The 18,415-nt window shown below is 35.7% G+C and overlaps 1 protein-coding gene across 2 annotated transcripts in view; it reads left to right on the top strand.

Annotated features, from left to right (window-relative positions):
- The window catches only part of Cep290 (Centrosomal protein 290kDa), an 84,085-nt gene that overhangs the window by 55,035 nt on the left and 10,635 nt on the right, over positions 1 to 18,415 (top strand). Inside the window, exons 28-33 of one of the 2 annotated variants that reach the window (XM_069849645.1) lie at positions 2,051 to 2,272; positions 3,966 to 4,209; positions 7,326 to 7,501; positions 10,372 to 10,519; positions 11,233 to 11,425; positions 15,234 to 15,298. In XM_069849645.1, coding sequence (XP_069705746.1) covers positions 2,051 to 2,272; positions 3,966 to 4,209; positions 7,326 to 7,501; positions 10,372 to 10,519; positions 11,233 to 11,425; positions 15,234 to 15,298 — 1,048 coding nt within the window. Of the gene's footprint in view, positions 1 to 2,050; positions 2,273 to 3,965; positions 4,210 to 7,325; positions 7,502 to 10,371; positions 10,520 to 11,232; positions 11,426 to 15,233; positions 15,425 to 18,415 lie in introns of both variants that reach the window. The other variant, XM_069849644.1, reaches the window with a different exon arrangement.

The raw sequence follows: 18,415 nt of genomic DNA, 5'->3' as shown, positions 1-18,415 counted from the left end.
TTTGTGCGATTTTTGCTATGCTATAAAAGAGGTAACTAAAAAACGCAAATTTCGAGTTACCTAGTTCTTGCATTCACGTGACAATATGGTTGAATCGTTAAAAGTGTTAAAATTTGTTGTTGTTTGCTAATGCTGAATTTCTGACAATGAAATCACTAATTCTCTCGCTCTCCAGTATTTTTCACTCAAGGACACCAAGTTGATAGTGGCTGGGCAGTGTTGAAGATGATTTTTATCCATTTCCTCTTGAAGATCACATAAGGGGCAGAGTGGTGAAGGAGATATTCCAATCCTGTGGAGATGCTTGGCTAAAGCAGTCATGGCCCATAAACAGTCTAAAAATTGCAACTGCATTCTTCCTTGGGTATCCAGGGATGTTTTGGGTTGAGACAGATCCCCACCTTTCATTTTTGGAAATTTGGAGATGATGATTTATTATAATTTTGTGGTATTGTGAAGTAATCGTTCTTTTTGTTATATAATAGGATAATTGTGTAGCAGATTTCTGAATAGTACCACAGCCCTTTTTGGCAAGATATTCAGCAGCATCGTTGTCAGTCAAGTGTTAAAATTTAAAACAGGTTATGTACCTTAGACAGACTGGTCCCGTTTCAACACCGGTGCAGCGTCATTTTCAGTGTCCTACGAACTACTGCTTTTCCAGCTGATCTTGATTTCCAGCATTTGCGTTCGTCAGTTGTAGGGGTGGGAGTGTGTTGCTCTTATGGTGGGCAGTGGTTGTTTGTGTGTTATGTATTATGATGTCGAATAATGTATGGGTACTGAACTGTAATTGTGTATTAAGTATATGTTGTGGGTGCATTATTGTGTGCTTGTATATTTCGTATTGTTCTAACATGTTTAACTGTGGGCTTTTTGGTGTGATGTGTAGTATTTCCATATCTGTTTCTATGTTATTGTAGTCGTGATTGTTATTGATAATATGTTCTGCATAATTCGATGTGATGTAGGGTTTAGTTATAGCTTTGATGTGTTCATTGTATCTTGTTTGAAAGCATCTCCCTGTCTGTTCTATGTAAAAATCTGGGCAGCTATTGCATTTTAATTTGTAAACACCTGTTGAATTATATTTATTTGTCACGTTATGCTTGATCTGCGGGCATAAAAAATCCAAAGAAATCACCCTGCAAAGTTATGCCAGTAGCTGCTCGTGGTATAATTTATAGGTAGTAAGAATTAACTTACATTTTGAATCTTGCGTACACTACTTTTAACACTTGAATATAAGTAATTGATTAACTAGCGGACTTACTCGTGTTAATTATGTAAGTCTGTGTGGCTTACAGCTGTTTCGGTGCTTCATCACACCATCCTCAGACCCTACTAGATCTCGGCGTCATCTCGAACTTCTCTGCCTGTTATGTGGGTGCGTTTGATTGTTGAAAGGTGTTGAAAAGTGGAGTCATGCATACAATAACATAAATGTGGACATGGAAATCCTACACATACAACCCAAGAACCAAAAACTCAACACACTAGAACAATACGAAATATACAAACACACTAAAACACACCCCAATAAAATTCTCAACACACAGATCAATTTCAGTACACACACACTATTTGACTCCACTTTTCAACACCTTTCAACAATCAAACGCACCCACATAACAGGCAGAGAAGTTCGAGATGACGCCGAGATCTAGTAGGCTCTGAGGATGGTGTGATGAAGCACCGAAACAGCTGTAAGCCACACAGACTTACATAATTAACACGAGTAAGGCCGCTAGTTAATCAATTACTTATAATTAACTTACATCTATAAATTTTACAATCTAAAATTAGCCTTGAAACCATCTAACATAGATTTAACTCCGACAGAAATAAATAAATAACAACATATAAGGAAAGGAGAGGAGGGTTACTTTTTACAATGAAATTACTAGTAAAACATAACTACACTTTACTCATATGTACCATATCCTGTGTAGTTTCTTTGCCAATGAATACTTAATGTAATGAGAAATTGAAAACAAATGTTACATTCACAATGCAGTAGTAATATTACAGTTTCTTGCCCTTCAAATAGATTGAAGAGCAAGCTGCGACATCCATCACCAAGCAGGAAGCCAGTGCAGAATATGGTAGACCAATATATCATCCAGATACAAGGTCTGGAAGATGAAGTAGCAGAATTGCATACCAATGTGGGTAACCTGAGCAACCAGTTACATTCCTGCCGACAAGAAGCAGATCGTTGGCGCAACTTGGCAGAGGACAGACTCAACAACATGGGGGAACTTCGCAAGAGGTGTTCAGATTTGTTTTCGTAAATGTGATCAATGTGCAGTGCCTAATTGTCTTGTATGATCTTTGCATTCTTAACATCCCAAGTTTTAAAGATTAGACAATCAAGTGGATGCATCATCATTTGGTTGCTCTTATACATAACTTCTGTTGCTCTCATAGAAAATCACAAGATGAAAGCAGCGAACCACCTCAATAGTCGCCTTCCAAGCTGATAATGATAAGCACTAGAGGAGAACTACTGTAGGCAGGAATTCAGCAGTTGAAAGAAATAGCTTTCTCATTTGTATCTATTTACTCCTGTTATTATTTTATTCTGGTTTTTAGATTATTTTGTATTTGTTAGTTTGATTTCTTAATAATGTTTGTGTAATGGAAGGTATATCTATGTGGGTGAATGAAGCTCATTAACATGTAAATGAGACAGTTATATATTTTAGACTTTGCAGTCTTCCAAGGAACACAAGTGAAGCACATTCCACAAGCAGAATCTATGCACTCCTTGCATCTTGCTATGCTGGTAGCAGAATAGCACATACTGCATTTGGTGCTGCGAGATTGAGTTTTGAAGTAATACCGGTAGTACATTTTATACACAATTTCTCATACTTATGTAATACCAGATGTTTACAATCTTCCATTGTATTTTCAAGAGGAGGGTGAGTATTTGCGTACCAAATTACCTTTTGTGTTCTAAGTAAGAAGAAATGGATGAAAGACATTATTAATATGTGATGCACTAAATCTGTGCTTCAGTGGCTGACCGTGACAAAATCTTTGAAAAATACTGGAGTGCAAGAGGTCAAATGACTTTATTGTCAAATGCCTGGCATTAGAAAACAACAACAACAGCAACAACATAATATGTGATACACTTTTAACATTTTAAGGACCTCATCTCTAAATATTGGGAGATGATAAGAAGAATGACTTTATTGTGAAATTCAGAGCATTAGATACATACATTACATTACATTCATACATACATACATACATACATTCATACATTTTAATGTGTATTTTCAGCCACCGGCATAGCTCAGTTGGCTGAGGCGCTTGTCTGTCGATCTAGAGTTGCACTCGGTCATGAGTTCGATTCCCACTTGGACTGATTACCTGGTTGGATTTTTTCCGAGGTTTCCCCCGAACTGTAAAGCGAATTTCGGCCTCATCTCGCCAAATATCATCTTGCTATCACCAATCCCATCGACGCTAAATAACCTAGTAGTTTATACAGCGTCGTTAAATAGCCAAGTAAGAAAAATGTGTCTTTAATGCGTATGTGAACACCACTTTAAAATAAAATGTGTAAAAGGCTGAAACAAAACTTAATTCTACGTCACTTCTCTTTGCTATGGCATATACAGATTTAGTGTTAGACCACACAGATATATCTTCCATACTCTAGCTACATTTATATAGTACATAACAGTAGTATGTTAATATAACGACGCAAGTGTACACTTAAAGTCTTCTGTTTACTCAAAACAGTTTCTAAAACTTCAATGGTACAATAAATGATTCAGATAAACTGTACAAAAATTTAATCATTTACTGTAATTGTTCATTAATTCCTAATTTATCGAAATCAAATTACCTATTAGTAAATTAATTTGAATTTGTTTGTAACTGTGTTTCATTATGATATGCAATGTAGAAGAGGTAACTAAAATGTAACTGGGGTTAAATGCTTGTAGGCTGGAGGAACAGCATAGCTCAGAATTACAGACATACCAGGAGGAAGCCAAGCGCTATCGTCTGGAGGCAGAAACTGCAAAGCAAGATCTTTCCCTTGTTCAAGAACAACTACAGCAGCAGGTGGAGGCAGCACAAAAGGGACCTTCTGTTGTCATGCAGAACTGCATCACCATGCTGAGGGCACAATTGCAGGACAAAGAAGTCAAGGAACAGCTACTTACGCAGACAGTTGTAGATTTACAGGTCAGTTCTTACTTAGGCCTAATATACTCTTTAGTTGGTACCATCATTGTTTTTTCAATAGATTCTTTATTGCCACTGCCAGATTAGTTTAATATGTTACTAGCCAGCAATGCATGCAATGGAGGAGGAAAGGAACTGGCTACCTTATCCCATTATCTCCTGACTTATTTGCCTCATGAGTGATGTCTTATTGGTGTCGCTTATGAGGTTCAAACCTGTCTTCGGACAGTTGACTAAACAACAGTGCCACTGTATCAGCTATCTGATTATCTAGCATCGATGGAATTGGTGTTAGCAAGAAGAGACCAAGGATTCACCATGAAATCATCTGATCATGAGTCCTTGCTTACTAGCCAGTAGCCCCATCATTGTTAAGTAAAGCTGAAGTTCAGGCTTTCAACGGCACAGGCAATTAGAAGTAATTTATTGAAAAAAGTCTTCCAAAGTTTTCTAAAATCGTAAATTTAAGTAGAAATTTATTACACAAAACAATGCATCTGGTGACAAAAAAAATACACTAAATCCATTATAAACCTATGAAAAATATTGCAGGAAACATTTTTGAATAGCTTATTGAATATAAACTTAAATCAGTATAACTCATAACATGATGACTTATGTGGGAATGAGCATTTTCACTTGTAATAAGCATCAGAAATAAACTCAGACTGTACCTTTTTGTTTTTTCCTTACAACTGTTTTGATCTTTCATACTACCTATGAGCGCCATTTCATAAATAATGTACAGGTTGGTAGAACTATGAAGTGAACAACACAACGCTAATGAAAATTACGTCAGTTGCAGTTGAAAGCTTGCAGAAGAACACGTGTGTTTGTTTCGTCCTTAGCATTCTTTGTGTTCAGGTAACGAGAGCTAGAAATGGAGTCTAAACGTGTCTTGGGTACTGTAATGATTGAAGATCAAAGATCTTACATTAAGATCGCATCGCATCTTTATGAGCCCTAAACCCCACAGTCCTTTGAGTGGAGTTTGTGATGAGCTTACAGTGGACTATAGCACAATTTCTCATTCGGTTACTCATATCATCATAGAGGATGGTGCGAGACCAGGAAGGCCAAAAACATCAACAAAGTGTGAAACCTGTGATGGATACTCTTGAAGAAGATCGTCGAGCAATGTGTGAGGGACTTTCAGAAGCTATGGGGATTCCACCAACTTAGTATTGTATTCTGACAAATGATTTGAAGGAGAGAAAAATTTCTGCGCAGTGATCTCCTCACTGACTGCTGAACAGAAGTAGAAATATATTACGATATACCAAAGTACATATGATATTTCCATGCAGAAATTCTGCGTCATCATATGATGAAGAGAGAGTGGAACGAAGAAAAATTCTCCCTGGCACCAGATTTTCAGCTCTACATGCTGATGCTCTATCCACAAAGCCACACCGGATTCCCATTCCGATGCCGGACAGAATCCTCTCAGTTTAAGTTCCACCTCTTAGGCGCTTATTCCGTCGGATCCTGACTGCTTAGTCACTAGTAAGAGTGCACCTCTGCACAATGTGTATGTGGTACCACTGTCACACATCTGTGACGCAGTGCATGAGGGTTGGCCACTAGAGGGAACCTAAGAGATGGAATTTAAACTGAGAGGATTCTGTCTGGCATCGGAATGGGAATCCAGTGTGGCTTAGTGGATAGAGCGTCAGCACGTAGAGCTGAAAACCCGGGTTCAAATCCTGGTGCCGGGGAGAATATTTCTCCATTCCACTCTCTCTTCATCACATGATGACGCAGAATTTCTGCATGGAAATATCATACGTACTTCGGTACATCGTAATATATGATGATAATAATAATAATAATAATAATAATTATTATTATTATTATTATTATTATTATTATTATTATTATTATTATTATTTATACTGGCATAGTTAAGGCCATAGGGCCTTCTCCTTACACTCTACCAGGTCACAAAGTATACAAGCAGTTAAAATTTAACAAAAAGTTAAAGAACAGAATACCAACATATTACAAAAAAAAAAATGCGAAAAATAATCACTTAAATGTGATTTAAAAAGACGGCGCTTATTTTGTCGGATCCCAGCCGCTTAGTCACTCGTAAAAGTGCACCTCTGCACATTGTGTACATGGTACCACTGTCACACATCTGTGACACAGTGCATGAGGATTGGCCACTAGAGGGAACCTAAGAAGTGGAACTTAAACTGAGAGGATTCTGTGCGGCATCGGAATGGGAATCCGATGGCTTAGTGGATAGAGCGTCAGCACGTAGAGCTGAAAACCCGGGTTCAAATCACGGTGCCGGGGAGTATTTTTCTTTGTTCCACTCTCTCTTCATCAGAAGTAGAAATGCCTGAACATTGTAAACTCGCTGAAACAAAGATTCGACATTGAAGGTCAAGCACTTTTGTTTAGAATTGTTGCTATTGGTGAAATGTGGATTAGAGATTTCGAGAAGTTGAAATCACAGTCAAACGAGTTTTAGCCAAGTAAAAATTCGATCTTAATGTACGATTTTTGATCTTCATTTGTCACAGTACCCGAAACACTTGTAGGCTCTATTTCTAGCTTATTACTTAAACACAGAGTATGCTACGGACAAAGGAAACTCAAGCGCTTCTTTCTCAAGTCTTCAGCTGCAACTGATGTAATCTTCATTGGTATTGCTTCATCCACTGCAGAGTTCTACGAAACTATGTATTATTTATATGGTATAAAAACAACAAAGTGATTAATAACTAATAAGGGTTGCTAAAGGATTTGACATTGACAGAAGTAGAGATTGAAGTTGAGGCTGACATTTTGAGATTTCTATTTCATTCATTTTAGGTTAACACAAAATTTTTCTTGCAGGTTGCGTGTTGAGATCAGAGACATAACAAGTAAAAACAAAATAACTGTAAATAAACAGTTCATTTACTTAAAAAGGAACCAGACCTATCACATAAATAATATAAGCTCAAATATTCCTGACGCAATGTGAAAACCTGCATAAACATTTAAATCGCCACTTTAAAGTGATAATATAAAACAACGCACTTCTTCGATTAAGTAATAGACATTATAACGATTATCGTAGTAGTGAATTTAATAACAACACAAATGCATGTATTGTTCCATAGAAAGAAATGAAATTACTGGCAGACTTACCAACCAGAGATGTCACAAATGAGACTCAGCTTGTAAGTGAGGGATTATCAGCCAGCAGAGCACTTCAGAATGAGATTACAAATCTTCGCAAACAACTCAAATTATCCAAAGATGAAGCCAACAGGCTACGTGAACATTTGAACAACAGGTAACAGAAAAATCAGTTTCTAAGTTAACACCGTATTGATGATGATTTTTAATTATTATTATTATTATTATTATTGTTGTTGTTATTGTTATTATTATTATTATTATTATTATTATTATTTATTAATGAAGCAACTAAAGCGATAGGTTTGGAAGTAAATCCCGAAAAGACAAAGTATATGATTATGTCTCGTGACCAGAATATTGTATGAAATGGAAATATAAAAATTGCAGATTTATCCTTTGAAGAGATGGAAAAATTCAAATATCTTGGAGCAAGAGTAACAAATATACATGATACTCGGAAGGAAATTAAACGCAGAATAAATATGGGAAATGCCTGTTGTTATTCGGTTGAGAAGCTTTTGTCATCTAGTCTGCTGTCAGAAAATCTTAAAGTTAAAATTTATAAAACAGTTATATTACTGGTTGTTCTGTATGGTTGTGAAACTTGGACTCTCACTTTGAGAGAGGAACAGAGATTAAGGATATTTGAGAATAAGGTTCTTAGGAAAATATTTGGGGCTAAGAGGGATGAAGTCACAGAAGAACGGAGAAAGTTACACAACGCAGAACTGCACACATTGTATTCTTCACCTGACATAATTAGGAACATTAAATCCAGACGTTTGAGTTGGGCAGGGCATGTAGCACAAATGGGCGAATCCAGAAATACATATAGAGTGTTAGTTGGGAAGCCGGAGGGAAAAAGGCCTTTGGGGAGTCCGAGACGTAGATGGGAGAATAGTATTAAAATGAATTTGAGGGAGGTGGGATATGATGGTAGAGACTGGATTAATCTTGCACAGGATAGGGACCGATGGCAGGCTTATGTGAGGGTGGCAATGAACCTGCGAGTTTGCGAGTTCCTTAAAAGTCATTTGTAAGTAAGTATTATTTATTAATGAAGCAATGGTAGAATTCTGATAAGGGAAATGTGAGTACTTCGCAAAAAAGCTTCTACCCAAACATCATCTTTGTCCACCATAAATTCCGGTTAGACCACCGGGATTCGAACCTGGGTTATCAGTGTAGAAAGCAGACGCTTTAGCCATCCGTCTAACATAAAATAGCTCAGAAGAGTAACTTACTTTGTAGTGTAAATGTTGCATGGCTTATTCAGACACCTTTAACACTATCATCAGATTTAGGCTAAAACTAGTGTGCTGTCACTTTGATAATAATATGTTAGTTATGAACAGTTTACTAAAATATGAGTAAACTGGTTATCTTGCAATGACAAAAAGGAACTGGTGTGGTGTCTCTGAAACATCACGTGACCACTGCAGGATTAAGGGAACCATGCTGTGATTGCAACAGGCAAATTTAAGAAACCAATATGCAATTATTGCCGACAATTACAGCATGAAATAGGATTAGCTGGAAGACAATTATACAAAATTTCAAAGTGCTGTGTTTCCAATAACTTGGATGGCATTGAGGATGACATTTTGTGAGAGGATAACCAATCTGAAAAAGAAATCAGTTCAGAAGATGAATTTTTTTTTGTAACATTTTCAAGGTGTAGGTCGTATTATGTTGAGCTTTAATTTTCCTATATAGAACGTCTGAAAATTTTGGATCACATAATGTTCGAGATCCTACTATATTCGAGCCAATACAGTACTTTTCGAAGTAGTGCAACAGTTACTCATTATTTATTAATACACTTAATATCCAAAGAATTATCATCATCATCATCCTTCACGAATTAGGCCTCTCTAGACCTGTTTCGGCCCCATCTAGCAGTCTTCTTAAAGGTCTTCCTGGTCGACAATGTCCTCTAGGTTTATATTGCATCATAATTTTTGGGATTCTTGAATTTTCCATTCTTCTTACATGATCTAACCAGTTGAATTTGTATCTGCTGATTTTTTTTTCTACTGACTCTACTTCTAATTGTTCTAAAATTTCTTCATTCCTTTTTCGGTCTAAAAGAGTATATCCTGCTGTCCTCCTAAAAAATTTCATTTCTGTTGCTTTGATTCTGTTCATGTCTTTTTTCTTTAATGTCCAAATCTCGCTTCCGTATAAAAGGGAGGGTAATGCTAGTGTATTATATATTTTTATTCTTGTAGATTTTTGTACCAATTTAGCTTTTAATGTATTGTTTATTATTCCTAGAATTTGTGTAAATCTGGCAATTTTCTTGTTCACATCTTTTTCATTTTGATAAGATATTTGACAACCCAGATAATTGAAATTTTGCACTTGTTCGAGGCATTGGTTATTGTGTATTATCTTACTTCTAATTGGGTCTTGTCCTAAAAATCCATTACTTTTGATTTTTGTGCTGAAATTTCCATCCCAAAATCTTTTAATATTTTATTTAATGTATACAATCCTCTTTGTAAATTATCCTCTGAATTGGAAATTATGACTTGATCATCGGCATAGAGTAAGGTATTTAATGTTAGAGCACTGGTTATTTTGATTCCTGATGTGTAGATTTGGTTCCATTTTAAAATAATTTCATTTATATAGATATTAAATAAAGTTGGTGATAGTGGACAACCGTGTCGAACTCCATTATTAACTAATTTTCTTTCAGATATACAGTTATTTATTTTGACACTTATTTTGCTGTCTGTGTAGATTTCTATTATATTTTGTAATAGCAAATTTGGAATATTTTTATCTTGTAATATGTCAATAAAAAACAAAATAAACAATTATACATATTGGAATGACAGAATATTAGAAGTGCAACTTCAGATAGGAAGAGGCAAACTAACTTTCCTTAGTCTTTATGCTCCAAAGAATTATTACTTTCTAAATCAACTGACATATTAAATACAATTTGCAAAATCTGTATAGTGTATGACTGACTTAAATGACATTGGTACATGATAATTATTTTAATTTACTTAGGGTAAGAGCCTCTTCTAAAAGAGAAGCATCATTGGAAAGGAAGGCTGCGGCTCAGGAGGAAGCACTGCAGAAAAAGGTGAAGCAACTGGAAGAACAACTGCAGGAACGTGAGAAGGAGAAATCAGACACAGAAGCACGCAAAGTCAAAGTGGGTACTCATGTAGAACTTAAAATTTATGACCTGCTTGACAGCACAAAACATATAATGAATTTCTTAAAGTTATAAACTGAGAATAACTAAATGATAAATATTGAATGAAATATTTAAGAAAGGAGGATACCTGGCCGTGGAACAATTTTTCCCTCGAAATTATTCAAATCAACTTTACAGGGAGTTATACCTGAAAGCTTGATTTGCATAATACACGTCACTGTTCGTTAACAGAAAACCACAATTTAAGTCACACAGAGTTAGTGTGCACTCAATGTTGATTACTTGACGGTTGTCAGCCCACTTTGAGGTCTGTGGATATAGAGGGAAAAATTATTGGATCGGTGTCTGGTAGAGTTCTCGGGTAGCTCAGTTGGTAGAGTGTTGGTACGTTAAACCAAAGGTCCCGCGTTCGATACCTGGCCCCGGAACAATTTTTCCCTCGAAATTCTTCAAATCAAGAATGATGCCTATATTCCGATCAGGCTTTCCATAATCCATAATTTTCTCGAACATTGTATTTCTCTTGTTTTAGATTATAATAAGACTGATTTAGGAAATCGTCCATCTATTTTTAAGCTATGTTCTCCTATTTCTGTTGAAGTTATTTATGTTTTTTAATGTAAACTTACTAAAAGTAGGTAGAATGCATAGAGGTACATTGTGTATTGCATTTGTTTTAACATTAAATGAGGAGTTGGCATTTTCAGTCTGCACAAGAAGTAGCAAGATGGGATGAACGAAAGAAGTGGCAACAGACTATTGAGAAACAGAAACAAAAGCTTAAAGAAAAGACGTCTGAAGTAGAAAGGCTGCAGACATCTGTTAAATCACTCAGAGACCTCATCGCCCGACTAGAACGTGAGAAAATTGTTCTGGAAGGTCATCTCAAGGCCAGCAAAAGTGAGTTTCCTATTCCTTTTAATAAGTGCCTGTTATTCTTCCGAATTAAACAGTTTTGTAAAATATTTGCGAATTTCATTGAGTGAGTGAGTGAGTGAGTGAGTGAGTGAGTGAGTACTACCAGAATGAATAATGTAGTGAAATGCATTTTTTGCAAATGTAGGGATTCTGTTTCTGAACTTTTTTCCTACAAGGGACAACATGCGTGAATTTTATTTTTCTTTCAAAATGGATTCATTTAGTGAGAAATATGATATAATCTCATAACATAAATTCGAATATTAATGCTGAATTGCAAGAAAACAGATCTATAAATAATGTATTTCTCCATTAGTTAGTGGACTTTTAAAGTTAGTGAATTGTTGGGTTGCAGAAGAGGAATTTAACAGCCCACTAGTTATTGGATAGTTAACCAAGTATCTTTGGATTTCACAAGTGACGCAATAGTACGTGAATGAATAAAAAGTGAACATCGGCTGCTTGACTGATGTGAGAAGCTACTTTTATTGTTGTCAAAATTTGCAATAAATTTAGACTAATACAAATCAGAAAGAAATCAGGAACAGAAGTTTCAGTGAGAAAGATAAATATTCCTATTTGTTTTTAGAAATAGTGCACGAGTGCATTAATTTTATAGAAAGTAAAAAGACAGATTATAGAGCACACAACTTCGTCGTCAGACAATGAACTAGAGTCTGAATAAATAATAACTTCATTATTCGAAGAATTAATGAATAAATAAGTAAATAAATAAGTAATCAAATTACCGTATATTGATAGCTAAGAACAGATACCTTATATCTACAAAATTGTTAATTTAGTTTAAGTACATTATTACTATTTAAATTAACTACATTATTATTATGTTCACAAAATTGGACATTGTACTGATATTTTGTTCTCGAATAGAAGATCCTGCAATGCAGAAACATCTATACGAGTAAGTTTCTCTATTTTGAGAAACTAGTTTCTGAAACTTTTTTTATTTACCAGTAAATGTACAGAGACGAGGTATCATTTTTTAGCCATCGATATGCAACATTTAATATCATGTATATAGGTTTATATACAAAATATCGCATACCTGAATCTCATACAGGTAACATTATGATGAATCAAAATATATAAACTACTCGCCAAACACAAAATGTACATAAGATGGCTGTCTGACGGGAGGAATAAGTATTATTATAGGAGGGAAATCAGATCTCTACGTTAGTGAATCCTTTAACGGACTGATAACACTAAATATGTTTCTTGCAACGTGTCTTTCGAACTTATTGGTCCGTTATAACGAAGGAATAAATGCGTTCTTGCAAACCACCATTAATAGTTTATTTTTAATGTATTCTTCCCCCTAAATAAGAGTCAGAGAATGTATTAAAAATAATTTTAATAAAATGCAATGCACTTCCCCAGTATAACTCGTAATTTATACACTTTCCGTGTTATGAAACGAGTCCCTGATTAATACTCCCACTGATATTCTTCCCCTTTTGTTTTATCTTTTAATAATATGTTATGCATTTTCTGTCTCTTTTATTTTTCTCATTTCCTTTTTATCAAATCGCATTTTAATTCCATGGCCAAGTCTCAAGAGGCATCTGATTTTCCCATAAGTGTTTGGGGATGGAACCAAACATGAATATTACAAGTAGCAGTGAATACCTAACCAAATGATATTTTGCAAATAAAATCGAAGATTAGGGAGCAGTATTATTCAAACATTTTTAGTGATTTTTTCACAAAAGAAAACAGAAATTAGAGAATGAAAAAGTGTGTATAATGTAGCTTTGTCTCTCGAACTTAGTCCAGACAATTAAGATTTCACTTAGGCATGTAAGGCATATCTTGTGGCAGAATTTAAAGACGAGTAGCCTAGTACTGTTGTGTTATTTCATTTCTTTCTACTTTATCACATACTTTAGCTTTATTTGTTTAAAATCTTAAGGTCAGAACATGGCATTTGTCCTGTCTTTCCCAGATAATGTAAAGCTTATAGGTACTCTACTGTTACTGTTTTGGTGATAGAGGACAATTTTTGTTAGGTGCATGGTACTGTTAATATTTTATATAAGTAGTGACGTCACTTTTACCGATTCTTTCAAAATATTTCATTAGACTTATTAAATACAGTGAAGGCCACATTGATTCTAATTTTGAAATTATTGTACTTTTTTGTTTATCCACTATAAACTATCATTAACACACTGCTAGATTTTAAATTGTTTCAGTTTACAAAGAGTTAACGAAAAATAACAATCCTAATTAATTCTTAAAGATTTAATAGAATTTCTGTGATTATACAAGGAAGTTGTAATTTTTCTCGGATATCAATAGGGAGGCAGAGACTTCTAAAATTAACTTTCGTATATAGACCGTTAGGACACAGAAATCAGGAAAGACCGAGATATCAGTAGAGGAATCAAAACCATCTTTCTTAGAATTCCATCACACATCTCATGGTCTAAACAACGAAACATGATTATGGCGAAGAAAGACTTAATACTGTGAAAAACAGATTCTGTTCAATTTTACGTCAGCATCGTCATCGTGCTAGGCTTCGCTATTCATTGCACATACTAGCCAAGTTGTTTTCTTTAGGAGTTTAATGTCGTTAATTACCCCATCTTCTCATCAGAGATTTGGTCGTCCTTCAAATTTTGAGGCAAGCATTTTTTTAATGGGAAATTCACCAGCAGCAGCCATAAGGCTTATGAAACATTTCAGTTTTTACCATTTGTCTATTTTCCTTACTTACTGGCTTTTAAGGAACCCGCAGGTTCATTGCCACCCTCACATAAGCCCGCCATAGGTCCCTATCCTGAGCAAGACCAATCCAGTCTCTATCATATCCCACCTCCCTGAAATCCATTTTAATATTATCTTCCAATCTACGTCTCGGCCTCCCCAAAGGTCTTTTTCCCTCCGGCCTCCCAACTAACTCTCTATATGCATTTCTGGATTCGCCCATACATGCTACATGCCCTGCCCATCTCAAACATCTGGATTTAATGTTCCTAATTATGTCAGGTGAAGAATACAAAACGTGCAGTTCTGTGTTGTGTAACTTTCTCCATTCTCCTGTAACTTCATCCCTCTTAGCCCCAAATATTTTCCTAAGAACCTTATTCTCAAACACCCTTAACCTATGTTCCTCTCTCAAAGTGAGAGTCCAAGTTTCACAACCATAAAGAACAACCAGTAATATAACTGTTTTATAAATTCTAACTTTCAAATTTTTTGACAACAGACTGGATGATAAAAGCTTCTCAACCGAATAATAACAGGCATTTCCCATATTTATTGTGTGTTTAATTTCCTCCCCAGTATCATTTATATTTGTTACTGTTGCTCCCAGGTATTTGAATTTTTCCACTTCTTCAAGGATAAATCTCCAATTTTTATATTTCCATTTCGTACAACATTCTCATCACGAGACATAATGATATACTTTGTCTTTTCGGGATTTACTTCAAAACCTATTACTTTACTTGCTTCAAGTAAAATTTCCGTATTTTCCCTAATCATTTATCAAAAATAATTCAAATGGTCTATGAGAAATATTTGTGCAAAGTTTAATTTCATTATTCGAATTGCAGGTGACATAAATATTAATTTCTTTAAGGACTATAAGTTAACCTGTCATTTACCTTTAATGCAGTTTCCCAGATATATATATATATATATATATATATATATATATATATATATATATATATATATATATATACACTTTTTCACATTTTTCAATCCTGGAAATCATATTTCTCAAGAAGCAATATCAATAATTCCATTATACTTGCAGGTGCATCTTCGTCAGATACGCGTCTTGAGGCTTTAGAACTTGAGAAGAGCAAACTTGAAGTAGAGGTAGCTACACTACAGAATAAGTTAGAGATGCAGCAGCATCATTCTGGGGGACTTGGGGCAGCCATGCTCCAAGAGAGACTGGAGGCTCAACAACGACGCATCGCAGTACTAGAGCTGGCCAAAAAAGTGAACATGCAGTACACATGAATAAAATATCAACAAAGCTGTATAGATAATGGCACAATGCACCAGATTAATCGTTGTATTACATATTTTGCTCTTATTAAAATTATGACATATTTTAGGTGGGAACAAATTTTAATCACCTAACATGTCATAATCTGTCCACCTCTTTGGAGTAGTGGTTAGCATGTCTCACTGTGAAACTAGCAGGCCTAGGATCGAATTCTGGTTGAGACAAGTTGCGTGGTTGAAGTTTTTTACGGGGTTTTCCGTCAACTCATTAACAGCAAATGCTGGCTAACTTGTTGAGGTTTTTACGAGGTTTTCCCTCAACTCATTAAGAGCAAATCCTGAGTAACTTTGGACACTAGACCCTGATTTCATTTAGCAATCATTATCACCTTCATCTTCATCCATCCAGTCTATTTCCATACTCATATATGTCAACTTCAGAACAGGATTCTTCATCATAGTCACCAAAATGTAGGCAGCGGTGCAAATGGCTACATGGACAGTTAATATTTGAATTGGTATCCCTTCCTATGAAAAAATTGAATGCTGAGTGATACCTTCTGAACCAATCAGAACATAGCATTTTCTGTTTGCTGATGCTGTTATGCAAAGCACTGTTGTATTTTCAGTTTGCTACATGCTGTGTTACATGGTGTTACTACCACATACATAATTTCTATGATAATATTCTAAATAATTTGTAGCGCTGCTGTGAAATGTTGCAAAAAAGATGTCTTTCAAAAAATGATATCTCACAGACTAAGAATTCTTCGCATAAAGGCACAGCTTTAACAGTCATGCCTTAGAATTAGTGCAAAGGACTTGTCAGCTGTTGCATAATGGTTACTGTAGCAATGTCGCATCTCTTGCTACCAACATTATGCTTTATGCTGCTTTAGCATTGCTCTTAGTACCATGGGAAACGAACTACATCCAGTAGGGGAAAATGGGAGTAATATGCTAAAATTACCACCTTTGTCCACCATAAATTCAACTTGGACCTGCTGGGATTCGAATCTCGGTCACCAACAGAGAAAGCCATTTGGCTAGTGTTCTGTCTCAATCTGTATATAGGCTACAATGAGTCAAAAATATGTTTTCAAATTTCGTGAGCATGTTCCTTGATAGTAACTATGAATAAATGAAAATGCTTTGTCATCGATCATCATCATCTTTGATAAAATCTGTGAATGTGCTGCACGTTAGAGATATGGGGAGAAGTTTCCCAACTGATGTTTGCCATCTGCACCTACAGAGTGGCGCATGAAATGTCATACACTGAAAATATCTAATAAAACGTTTAATTTTGGGTTTAGAACTTTCAAATTTTGTGATGAGTAGCCTTAGTCCATGCATGGTTCAATAGAAGGCAGCATTTGTCAATGTCGCGCATGCGCAGGCCACCCGCTGAGATTTGTGAAACATGGCGGGCAAGGGCCAGTTGACGCTCGAACAGAAAGTGAAGAACGGTGTTGTTTTACGCGGAAACAAAGAGTGTAGTCGTGACTCAGGAACGTTTTCGTGTTGATTTTCGTACGAGGTGGGCTCCCTGCAGACAGACAGTGTATAGACTAGCTGCAAAATTTGAAACTGATGGCAGTGTTTTAGAGAAGAAACGACCGCGTGCCACCACAGTCCGTACTCTGAAGAATATTGAGGTGGTGAGAGAGGCTTTGACACAAAGTCCTGCTAAATCCACCAGATGAGCTTCTGCCGATTTGGGTATCTCACGTTGTTCTCTTCAGAGGATACTTCATGCTGATCTGAAATTATTCCCATACAAAATTGCAGTGTTGCATAAACTAACAGCGAATGACAAGGAACAGCGAGTACAGTTTCCTGCTTGGGCTCTTGCAGAAGATGATGGTATGATTCATAATACGTGGTTCTCCGATGAGGTGTACATTTATCTGAATGGTTGTGTGAACAAGCAGAATGTCAGATTTTGGGCGAGAGAAACTCCTAATATTGTGCACGAGATTGAAAATTATGGTGAAAAAGTGGGTGTGTGGGGTGCGATTTCCAGTCATGGAATCATTGGGCCTTTCTTTTTTAACGAGTAATGTAATACAAGATTGTATGACATATTTTGTATATTAAAGATGATATAAACAATCTAAACTGTATGACATTTCGTGCGCCACCTTGTACATTCGTTGCTGTGGACAGACATGCCCATGAGACATGTTCACTGTCCAGACGTCTGAATGTGGCTGATCGACCAAGTATAGCATATTTGGATGAACCGAGTTCTGGAAGCTGTGAATGAAAATCCATACACGAGTGCCAGAATGATTGCTGCTCAATTACACGCTTCTCAGAGTATGGTTTATTGCAGAATGCTTTCGAGATGATTCGTGGAAATTCCAGGTGTTCTCGAAAGAATGCACCAGTCATGTGTACACCATTTTCAGGCATGTGTTGAAAATGGAGGACATTAGAGCATCTCTTGTAAGCAGCAGCAACAACAAAACACTGTAAACATTCAAATAAAGCCATCGTTGATGCTACTGATTCGTGTTCATTATTTCGACAACGAAGCATTTTCAGCATAATGTTCATAGGAACATTTATTCATACTTTATATTAAGGAGTACACTCACGAAATTTATAAACATTTTTGACTTACCCTATAAATACTAGTAAAATAGCTGCCTGTTATTATCATATTTTGTTGAAACTGCATTAAATTTCTTAAGAGGTTAGGTACAGCTTAAAGGAGTAAAATTTTGGAAATATTCAACATTTTTTTACCTCCATTACTGTATCTTGTACAATAATGAAAATTAGTATGTGTAAAACACTGTCCTTCTGCTATATGATAAAAATATTTTTACGATTTAAAAAAATTAGTTCCCCCCCCCCCCAAAATTCACTGTGCACTGATGAAGTGTTTCCCTCATAACTCAAAAAGTATCCAACATCCTGTGATGAAATTTTTTGTGTGTATTTATGCATCTCATATCTACAATATGATGCAAA

This window comes from Periplaneta americana, chromosome 16 (assembly GCF_040183065.1).
Source record: "Periplaneta americana isolate PAMFEO1 chromosome 16, P.americana_PAMFEO1_priV1, whole genome shotgun sequence".
Taxonomy (NCBI): Eukaryota; Metazoa; Arthropoda; class Insecta; order Blattodea; family Blattidae; genus Periplaneta; species Periplaneta americana.
This window is presented reverse-complemented; position numbering and strand designations above follow the sequence as displayed.